We start from the raw sequence: 12,229 nt of genomic DNA, 5'->3' as shown, positions 1-12,229 counted from the left end.
TTTTAAATGTAAAAACTTTATAAACGGATTTTATTGCCACATTTTTTTTGAATCAAAATCTAGGAGTCAATCAGAACAGAATTTTTTTAATTACCACTTTGGATTTACCAAATTAGTTTTTTAAAATACTTCCACGGCGATCTGTTTTTTTTTTTCCAACTTCTACGTACATAATTAATTAAAAAATATAAAACAGTAAACCATTAAAAAAAAGAAAAAAATGTAAAGAGTTTTTTGTTAGTAAACAGAACAGAATAAAAACTGAAAATAGTCGGAAATGCACTTCCACTAACTACTGTTAAATATCAGAAAACAGATCACCGTGTACATAAAAAACCTGTTTACAAATAAAGTAATAAAAAGTATTCCATAAGAACAATAAACTTTTAATAAAGCTCTTATGATAAAAAAGAAAGATTCAAATTGTCCTCATCTTCTTTCCATATCTTATTTAGCGGAGTTCGAAGATTTTTATTTGGCATGAATGCTATTTTATTTTCTAATAAATGTACTTTTACTTCAGATGGTGATTTAAGTATTCTTTCATCAGTACGCAAGTTTACGGGTATGCTTGCACTGGATAGTCGAATCGACCTACGAACTGGAGTCACTACTTTTTTGCAGGAACTTTTTTTCATTCTATATATAATATATTTAACACATATAGAATCGCCTAACAACATCAGATTCATATAGAACTAATTCAAAAGAGTATGTCTATCAAACTTTGGTAAATTAAACAAAAATTTAAAGTAATTTTGAGAAATACATGTAACTCTTCCTTTGATATTTATGTAGACATCATATTGCTGAGACAAACATAAAATTATGTGTTATCATAGCAATTATTTAATTATCATCGCAATTATTACTTAATACTTCCATTAATTAGTTTTGAAATTTGCATTATTCAAGAAAATGACTGGTTAACATTTTTGTTAAATTTATGTCAAAATGCTTAACTCTACTACACCTCAAACTGTTAACCCTTTCGCGAGTTAAAAACATCTATAATGAGTGTAAAATAACGAATTTGGATCATGAACAATTGAAAGGGTATAAAATAAAAACTACTAGTCAGAATATTACAAATGAGTTTTTTTTGTTAGAGAACAGACTTTCATATAACTTTTTTTTTTTTTAAATGTCTTAGTCACGTGATCAAAAATATACCATATTGAATAAACAAAAATATATAATTTCTTCATTTAATCTTAAAATATTAATAGATTAATTCATAAACATACAGTTTTTAATATTAAATAAGATATGCATTTATAGTGGTGATCAAAAAAAAAAAAAAAAAAAAAAATTAAACAAACTTGATAATTTAATCAAAAGATATAATGATGTCTTTTTAGGAATAGTCCAAACTTTTTAGGAATAGTCCAAAACATTATGATAAATTTGAAAGCACTCATCAGGATGTAACCCGGATTGTGATGAACAGAAATTATAAACAAAAACAGTTTCCCTTTTGCATAACAAACATGACATCTTTTGTGGTGCCTATCATTATTGCCTGCCTTGCCTGGTGGCAACATTGAAGGAAAGTGTCTGCTGGTAAGTCGATCCAAATCCTCTCTAACCACAACACAAGGGTTGTGAGGGATCTCAGATGTTAGTGAAAATATCAGCTTTATGTTACTCAGCAAAAAATCCAAGTATGAAATGTGCCTGCCAGTACTATGCGTATAAATCTTTTATGAATTTAAAGCACATTGAAGAATTAGACGAAAAGCTAACTTTTTGTGCCATTTATAGGATTTTTGAAGGGCCTTAATTCCATGTAATTGCTGGTCTACCCAGTCAACACCACCCATATGCACATTGTATGAGTTGACCATTAACGGTTTATGTATGTTACCATCTTTATCAGATTTTTCTATTCCCACCATCACTTGATTGTGATATGTTGACAGCATGTAAACAACTATTTGTTTGTTACCTGATTTATCTTTAGTCGCATGATATTTGCAGGCTAACATTTTATTGTTTTCGCTGTGAGTTTTGTAAAAATTAGCAGTCCCTTTTGCAAGTTGCTCATTTAATATCTCTTTGCTGTAGTGTTTAAGAGGAAGCTGGCAAGAGAAGGGCTTGTATAGTAATTATCAGTAAAGACTATATGACCTTTATTTAGAAATGGTTCCATCAGCTCTAAAGCAAATTGGAACATATTTTTAACTTCTTAATCAGTTTTTTGGCAATAGAAACAGCAATATAACTAGCAACTTCATGAGAATCATCTGATAAAGTCACACAATCTAAATCTCTTTTTTTGATCTGATCCATCAAGGATCTAGCATGTTGTGTATCTTCAACAGCACAAATATCATTTTCAAAACTTTGAATTCCTTCCATTATTAAACTTTTTATTTGGATTTTGCTTTTTATTTGGTTTATCAAACTGACAAGGAACCTGCCGCCACTCATTTGGCAGTATTGTCTAAATCCTTTTTCTAACGGATCACTTTGAAAATGAGAAGTCAATATAAATTTATAATTATCTTCCATCAGATCTTCTATTAATGAAGCTTGACATAATAAAGTTATTTGTAGTGCTGATGGTGTTTGAGAAGATAATGTATGTCTCAAAATTTAGAATTTTGGTGTTTTTCTTTTTATTTAACCATTCAGGGAAAGCTCGAAAAAACTCAGGTTTTTTTATCATTAATAATAGAAGCATTTCCAAGACAGTTATTAGAAAACTGATCTTTGAATGGACAACTTTGCTATTTATTTTTGGTATTTTTTTTAAACTTGCATCCAACAGGCTGTCCTTTTCTAATAAATCATGAAATATTTTCCATGATATTTCTCCTTGTTGAACATGAACTTCATCTTAAAAAGCTGAAAAAAGAAATTCTGGAAAAATAAACCTTTTTTTATTTAGTTGTTTCAAATGTTTTTAATCAGTGTCAAAGAATGGGTAAATTTTTTGTGATTAATAAACAAAACATTTTTGTACATTAATAAACAAATAATTTGTTTTTTTACCATCAACAGATCACAGATGATGATGTGCATCAAGTGTAATGTGCATCAAACAACTTTGTAAAAGAGGAAACATTTGAAGCATGATTGTCACAAACAACACCTCGAACATTAAAACTATTTTTTAATAAAGATTGAGTCAAGTTAAGAATTTCAGTCTTTAACCAATCACTGTTTAATTTTATAATTGGAACTGCTTTGATGACACAAGATATATTTTCTTTTGAAACAACTACCATGAAAGAAAGAATGCTTCTATAACATTCATTTTCATCACTAATCCCAATTACATCTCCACCAGAATATTCAGCACATTTTTGCAAATAAATTTCATCAAAAATTATTGTTAGATCATTTGATAAGCTCCCATTTTCATGTAACAATTTTAAAACTTTCATAGAATCAATTTTACCTGCTTTAAGCTTGCCTAACAGTGATATAGATGGAAGTGGGAATTCCTTCAGCAGTAAATGATAAGTTGGCAATGATGTGTAACACAATATCAAGGCAAATTCAAGCATATTTGAAGAATAAATTTGATTTTTTTTTATTTGGTGACTTTTAAGTTCTTCAAGAATAGAAGTGAACTTTTCTTTTTCGATGCTAAAATGCTAATTGAAGCTTTCTAGCATACTCCTCTTTAACATACATTGTTGGGTTATTCTAAGCCAAGGTGGTAAAGAAACTGGAAGATTTTTATAAAAAGGTTTGAAATTAAGATTTTTGTCAATAGGAATTCATTCAGCAATATGTAGTTCAACACGAGACAATCATCAAATTTGGAAAATGAACTACTGTTGGTGAATCAGCAACTGTAAGAAAATTAAGATCTTAAATAACTTAATTTGATAAAAACTTCTGATATTCATCTTCTTGAAAATTTTTTTCTGGTATAGACATAACAGGAAGTGAAGCTGTTGCTATGCTGGCCAGGTAGATTATAGGAACAGGCTTCAAATTATACAACAAACCAAATCATTTTGCTGATGCCCCTTTGTGTATTAAATTTTTATTAAAATGTTTTAAACAGATCACAGATGATTTAGTGACAGTCCAGAAATTTCTATTTACAAATCTAACTACCTCAAGTAATCATCTTTTGGAAAACCAAAAACTGTAATTACTTCACCACCATTATAATTAGAGGTACAACCAACAACACAACATTATAAAGGTACAACCAACAACACAGCATTTATTAACCATTGTTATTATTAATAACTAAAAAGCAGCCACAAATAACAATATTGGTGAAGTTTAGTAGAGATGTCTATTAATCTAACGCAAAAACTTTTATCCTGTTCGGGATTTACTTACTTAAAATTTATAGCACAATAATTAAACTATTTTGAGAAAGTTTGTCCATATAATGGAATATATGTTTTTTCAACTGCCTTTTTATCTTTTTTCGATTTAAGCGGAATAGAAAACTGTGTATTTAAGAAGGTCATGTGTATATATATATATATATTATATATATATATATATATATATATATATATATATATATATATATATATATATATATATATATATATATATATATATATATATATATATATATATATATATATATATATATATATATATATATATATATATATATATATATAATATATATATATATATATATATATATATACATATATATATATATATATATATATATATATATATATATATATATATATATATATATATATATATATATATATATATATATATATATATATATATATATTAGGTTTACCGGAAAGATCTGTCTGCTATCGGAACAAAATAAAATACATATTTTTTATATCACCTATAAACTTAATTGAATAACATTATTGCCATTATTTTCAATGACTTCTTACTAGTGAGATGGTAATTTGTGTATTCTATTTTTAAAAAATCTTTTATCCTTTGATTCAAAAAATTGAACCAATGCTTTTTGATATCTTCTTCATTTTCGAATTCCTTGCCATTCAAAAAACTTTGTTAGGACAAAAACAAGTGATAGTCGGAGGGCACTAAGTCCAGGGAAAATGGTGGATGCAACATAATTTCCCGTTCTGCAACTTTTTTTACGAGTACCTAAAGCAGCATGCAGACTGGCATTATTATGATGTCGTATGATGTCCTTTCTATTAAACTTTGTCGGCTATTTTTCTTGGATTTTTGTCTTTAAATTATCCAGTTGCTGACAATAATTGTCCAAATTAAGCTTTTCGTTTGGTTTTAAGAGCTCATAATAAATTAATCCTTGAATGTCCCACCATATACACAAAATTCTCTTATTGAGAGTCAAACGGTGATGGTTTAGATCTGGAAGGGCTAGGTTTTCTAGGTTCACCATATTTTCGTAAGGTTCTATTTCTCATCATATTTATAATTATCAATATTTTTATTGATAATTATAAATATGATGATAAAATAAATTCTTATGTTGATAAAATATGAACTTTGAAGAAACAAAGCGTATCAAGTAAGTTGTCATTCATGCTGGATCCAATTTTTGTCACGAATAATTCAGCATAAGAAATGGTTTGCTCAGACTCAATACTTGTTAGAAAGATAGTCTCCAAGGCATTGAACAAAAGTTTAAAATTAGCAGTTCTCTTTCCAGTAGCTTCATAGACCAACACTTCTTTAGCATTGAATTAGTCTTTTAAATTGTGGCACTGTTATTTGCCTGAATGTTGAATTGCACGCTTGAGTTCATCTTTAGGTAAAAGTAGATTTTTGCTGCTATTCCACACACTTCTTGAATGAATTCTAAGAAACTTAAAACATCCCTCAGCACACAGTGGATTAAAATGTGCACACAGTGGATCAAAATTTTACACAAATTGTAAATTTTTTTATGAAAAACTATATGCGTTATCTTTTTTTATATATTGATAGACTTATCTTTTTTTAAACAACAGAACTTCGCTGCAAGTTTTTTGCTTGTAAGTAAAAAAATTTATTCAACTTTGAAGTTGATGTGTTTTTGTATGTTTTTTTAGTGCAAATTTTTACTTTCTTTAGTTAATTAAAAAAACCTTCAAAATCCTCCAGTTTGAAAAGACTTTAAAATCTTTATTAAGTATATATATGATAATTTAAATAACTAAAATTTTTCCTGCAACAAGTTGATGAAATATTTTTTGGACTATTTTCAACTAGACTTATATTCATTGATAAATTTTATATTTCATAGTAAAATATTTTAGCGTTCAAAAAATATGACCGTTTCGCTAAAAGATACAAGAAAGCTTGCATATCAGTATGCTAAGAGTCTACAAAAAATAACTCCTTGTTCCTGGCATGCCATTCAATCTGCAGGAGTGGACTGGTTTAAAGGGCTCATGAAAAGACATGAAAATGTCCTGTCTATCAGAATGCCCGAGGCCACTTCTTAAAGTAGAATGACAAGTTTTAACAGGACAAATGTTGATTTGTTTAACAACAAATTAGAGAGCCTGTACACTCGTTTCCATTTTGAACTACACAACATTTGTTGTGTAGTTCGAAATGTTGTAATGCATTCAAGCTTGCCATGTCACTTGCTAACATACAGTCAGGCTTCGAATCTACAGGGATTTTTTCTTTCAATTGTTTTTGGATTAATGCTGTCTGTTAATGATAGGCCAGATGCAGTTTCTGGAGGTATCGATTCTGCTTTGAACGTGGAGGAAATTGCTACTGCTGAAAACAATGGTCATCTTCAAGTAGACGTCACTATGAACTTAGCTTCATCTGAATTTCAACTGTCAACATCAGCTCTTTCAGATTTGTTAGCGATATGTAAGGAAAGTCCAGTAGCTTTCACATCTGCTGGAACTATTTTTTGTGCCAATAGTCAAGTTATAGCCTCGCCCTATGTGGTACGGCCACTTCCTAAAGCCGGTCCACGCAGCCAGAGTAAACGCGGGAGAAAATAGGGCAAAACACATATTTTGACTGATACACCAGAAAAACTGGGTCTTGACCTGGCAGAACTAAAGGAAAAGAAAAAAGGAGAACCAAAGTCTAAATCGGTTGCAGCCATATCAAAAAATAAATTTGTAAGGACTTCATTTTCGAATTTAAATGAAAACATTGATGATACTTTCTGTCTTGTGTGTGGCGAGCCCTATTCAAATAGTAGATCAAGGGAAACTTGGGTTCAGTGTGTAGACTGCAAATTTTGGGCCCATGAAGAATGTACAGATGGTACTCCTGCTTTTATTTGTGAAAATTGTTTAGAGCGATTAAAAAAAACATCTTTTTTTAGTTTGTTTACTTAATCTTTTGTATTTGTTTACTTAATCTTTTGTGTTTGTTTACCTGTTTACCTAATCTATTGTGTTTGATTACTTAATTAGTTTTTTAAAGCTTCATTTTCAAGTCTTATTAAGTGAATCAACTTGCCCCAGCATGGGGCAGGTTGATACACAAATCTTTTACCTTACTTTTTGTGCTGAATTTATTTTAATTATGTTCTAATCAATAAAATTGTGGTACTAAAATATGCAGGATACTTAGTGTAACATATACAAGTTATTATTTCCACTCTAAATATAAGATTTAGCTTTTAATGTCAGAAAATGTAAAAAGTGTATCAACGTGCCCCCCTCTCCCTTATCTCAGGTAAATTATTTTAAATTAAAAAATAAAACACATCATCTTTGAACAGTAAGATTTAAAATACTGTCATTCAAATGATTCCTAATAAGTGCATTTTTGAATTTATAGGTTAAATGAAATATGTTGATAAAATGAAATACGTTGATAAAATGAAGTATGTTGATAAATATATGTTAGAAAACAAATTAAGAATCTCTGACCATGGTGTTTTAAAAGATGTTATTAATGGTATGAATCTGGTGAACACTAACCATAAGCTGGAAACATAACTAATACATATGCGAAAGAGATGGCAAGACTTGAAATATAATCGTACTTGTTTTGAAAAAAAGCATGAGAAGTGGCTACAGACAGAGATTGATGTTTTTCCTGATTTGCCTGTAAAACAGGATACACGTGGCAGGCCTTCAATTGAGAATTTTGATGACTGTTCACTTCAAACAAAGTACAGGTGTGTTAAATCTCTAAATCAAGGGCATTCATCTAATGAATTACTACTTGCAGCAAAAGTTGTGCTTAAAAAAAAAGAATAAACTTGATAAGGTTTATTCTGTAAAGAATGTTTTTGACAATAGTGACAAAGTATCCCAAACACTCTTGGCAATGAGGATCTACCTTTAAATTTAGACACAAATATGACCAAATATGGATATCAACTACATCGAAATATATCTATGAGAAAAAAACTATCTTGATATTCAAATAAAATAGAAATAATTGATTATTATGGTAAAATCTCAATGCAAAAGTGGTCTAGCACCACACTGCGCAAAAACTGTGTCAAGTACAGAATGAAGTCATTGAAACAGTTGCTGGTGATACAGCCTTATATTTTCAATATAAAAACTCACAAAGAGGTTAGATACTATTACATAAAACTGAGAAAAATATCAAAGATAAATGCCATAAGCATAAAAACTTTTTCTTTATAAAAGTAAAATCACTACTGGTGGTAACTGGTGTTAGTAGTAAATATTTACCATCAGTTTTGAATGGCTCCATTATTACATCACCATTTAACTTGCCTAATAAACAAAATAAGGTCAAATTAAAATAAAATTTCCAACTAAAAACTTCATTAAAAGCAGATTAAAAAAATGCTACAATTTTTTAGTATATAATTTTTTGTCCTTACATTTTTTTGTTATGGTTATAAATATATCTAACAAGTTACTTAGTTTTCCCTATAATATTTATTCTACCTATTATACAACATACATATATATTATACAACATAATTATTTAATAATTTTTCTATAAAAACATAAATATCAACTCAAATACTGAAAATTTTAATTTGCACCTTTCCTTTTTCAACATGATTGAAAAAAAAGGCAATAATAATTCCATTTTTTTCAACCATGTTGAAAAAAATGGTATATGATGATAATAACAAGCTCTCCATAAAATATCAATGTATTTCTCACTGGAACCAATTAATACCATTTATAAAAATAAAGATTTTAACTAAATATCCTTTTCTCCTTTTAACCCTTATTCTTTTTAAACATTATTATTATTGCTTTAATATATTACTGTATTAATAAAACTATAATTATTTTTATTTTATACTATTTTTTTTAACTTTATTGACATTATTATCATTATTCTTTGTTTTAGATTTTTTTTTTTTGTTGATATTCACCTCCTAAAGGCTGAGAAGGCCACTACAGATGAGGAGACTACTTAATAGTGGTTATAACCCTCTCTTGACTCTATAACTCTGAAACATGAACCTTGACAAACAATGTTGCTGCGCGGAGAAACAAGTTGAGCGCGGTACTACCAGGGACATGGTGGGGATCGAACTTAAAACCTCTTGCTTATGAAGCGAGCGCTTTACCACTACACCACTACCGCATGCCTTATTAATATTATTTATAATGATAGTGGTAGTGATTCCATTGAAGTTATAGTTTCATTGTTATAATTTTTATTAATAGTTAATGTTTATTTTTATAATTGTTGTCATAGTTACAAATTTTACTATAATTATTTTAACCATTATTTTTATCATTAGGTATAACTTTTATTAAAGTTATCATACTATAGTTATTATTAATAATGTTTTTTTCTTCTTCATATTATTATTTTTAGTTGGTAGCGGTATAGTGGTAAGGCGCTTGCTTTATAAGTGAGAAGTTTCAAGTTTGACCCCCACCATGTCCCTGATAGTACCGTGCATAACTTGTTTCTCTGTGAAGCAACCTTGTTTGTCAAAGTTTGTGTTTCAGAGTTAAAGAAATAAACGAGGGTTGTAACAACAATAAAGCAGCCTCATTGACTGTAAAGGTCCTAATGACCGTAGTTTATAATTTATTATTGTAAATTTCCATATTTTATGGTGAAATAAAAGGAAAAAATAAATAAATAGAAAAGGACTATTCATTGAGAACGTTTACTGGAAATTTTTTCATACTTTCAATATATATATATATATATATATATATATATATATATATATATATATATATATATATATATATATATATATATATATATATATATATATATATACATATATATATATATATATATATATATATATATATATATATATATATATATATATATATATATATATACATATATATATATATATATATATATATATATATATATATATATATATATATATATATATATATATATATATATATATATATATATATATATATATATATATATATATATATATATAATTATGAATTAACTAAAAAATTTTTTGATAGTATTAAAGACTCATTTAATGTTCAAGGGTCATGAGCTGCCCCTAAAAATAATTTCACTGATGATGATTAAAAAAGGAAGTATCTGTACATATATAAAATGAGCTCAGCCAATTTATGTACAGGTACCCCTCCCCTAGACCATTTTTTTTTTTTTAAGAACAGCTCATCAAAAAATCCTAACCCTAACAACGGAAGCAAGAACCAGTTTTTGTTTTTGTTTTTGTATTTTATAATCTTGCTTTTTTACTTTTTTCTTCTGAAAAAAGTGTCTGAATTAAAACATATATTTTCAAAAATTATTGTTATGCAAAGGTATATATGTGCCATGCAGACAAGTAGTAGTATCAAGCAACACAAGTTTCACATGTATATGAATAAGTATATGATACACAAGTTTGAAAAATCAAAATTAAGTAATTGAACTAACTTTCTTTTAAAAGCTGAAGATTCCATAATACATAAATTTATTGTAGATGCTTCAAAATTTACTGGACTAAAATCTTCAAAGTGAACTTTTCGCTCAGGAGATATGTCTACTTTATGCTCAGGAGATACGTCTACGTAAAGAGAAACAAAATTTAAATAAATTCTGAAACAAAGCATTGAAAATCAGAAATTCAATGATCATTTCAATTTAGAGACTGATCAGATCTTGTGAAACTAAACAGTATTCAAAAATTTTTACCTAATTCATTTGCAAAAGCATTAATTGAACAATTTAGTTCTAATAAGTCACCAGAAACTTCATCACATGCTGTTTTGTAATCTGTTCTGATATTGGCTGCTGCACCATTACTCACTGCTTCAAACTAAACAAGCATATAATATTTGTATAAATAACATTAAACAAAAAATACTGAATTAACAAAAGTGTTTAAGTTAAGAAAGCACAACTTTTTTATTTTTTTATATTTTTATATATATTTAAATATAACAATTCTGTTTTTAGCAAAAAAACATTATCAGGTAAAGGCTTTTCCCACTTCTTTTGGTATTTAATAACCCACAATCGTATAAATTGATTTTTAGTGAAATTGTGAAAACTTTCATAAGTTGCTTTAAAAACAATCCTTCCATGTTATATCAGCCAATATATTCATGTTAAATGGAGCTGATGTAACATTGTTGACGTTGTGCCACCCATGTTTTTTTATAAGAAAATGTTTAAAATTGATAAAAGTTAAACTATAAGATCTAATAATAAAGAAACCTGGTTCTGAATCGATGTTGCTGTGTAAAGCTCATCTTTTCTCTTTTTTGAATCAGGAAGTTGAGATGCCTTAACTTCCTAATTCTAAAGAGAGAAAAATATTGATAACACATCTAAAGACAGGCTTAGACAATTGCAAGAATTGTGAAGACATTTTCAGCCTGATGTATTGAGTTAAAAACATCAGGTATTATTCATGTTACGTAAAGCCTTATAAATGAATAAAACCTTAAATGTACACATGCTCAAAAATCATGAATTGAATAATAAGGCAGACACAAATTGAATAATAAAGCAGACACAATGCTGGAATTAAGAAAAATTTATACCTTACTGCTTAAGAAACTCAATTTTTTCTTAGAGGGTTTTGCGTTTGTTTTTGATTGATTTTTATGTACTTGCTGTTTTTTAACCAAATCTAAGGAGCGTGGCCTAAACATAATTAACTTGCTAAAAAAATTATAATAAAAAATTTATTATTACTATTTTATTAGTTTATTTACAGAATTCAAATGAACTAAAAATAAGCAAGTAGTAAAGCTAACCCTGAAGATAACCATAACTGCAATCTTTCTCTAAATTAAAAAAAACATAAATCAAATAAATTTTTGTGTTAAGAGTTATAATAGAATAGGACATAAACACTCAACATATTCAATAAGAGATAAAATATACCAAAAGATTACTCACTTTACACATT

General features: G+C 27.8%; 1 protein-coding gene across 1 annotated transcript in view; it reads right to left on the bottom strand.

Annotated features, from left to right (window-relative positions):
- Positions 1-255: 255 nt before the first annotated feature.
- Positions 256-12,229, bottom strand: part of LOC105843104 (uncharacterized) — a 28,155-nt gene continuing 16,181 nt past the window's right edge. Inside the window, exons 3-7 of the mRNA XM_065808161.1 lie at positions 12,075-12,104; positions 11,859-11,961; positions 11,005-11,128; positions 10,747-10,876; positions 256-639 (exon numbers count right to left, since the gene is read on the bottom strand). Coding sequence (XP_065664233.1) covers positions 399-639; positions 10,747-10,876; positions 11,005-11,128; positions 11,859-11,961; positions 12,075-12,104 — 628 coding nt within the window. The 3' untranslated portion in view covers positions 256-398. The remainder of the gene's footprint in view (positions 640-10,746; positions 10,877-11,004; positions 11,129-11,858; positions 11,962-12,074; positions 12,105-12,229) is intronic.

Source organism: Hydra vulgaris, chromosome 10 (assembly GCF_038396675.1).
Source record: "Hydra vulgaris chromosome 10, alternate assembly HydraT2T_AEP".
NCBI lineage: Eukaryota > Metazoa > Cnidaria > Hydrozoa > Anthoathecata > Hydridae > Hydra > Hydra vulgaris.
Note: the sequence above shows the minus strand (reverse complement) of the source record. Positions and strands in the feature narration are given on the sequence as shown.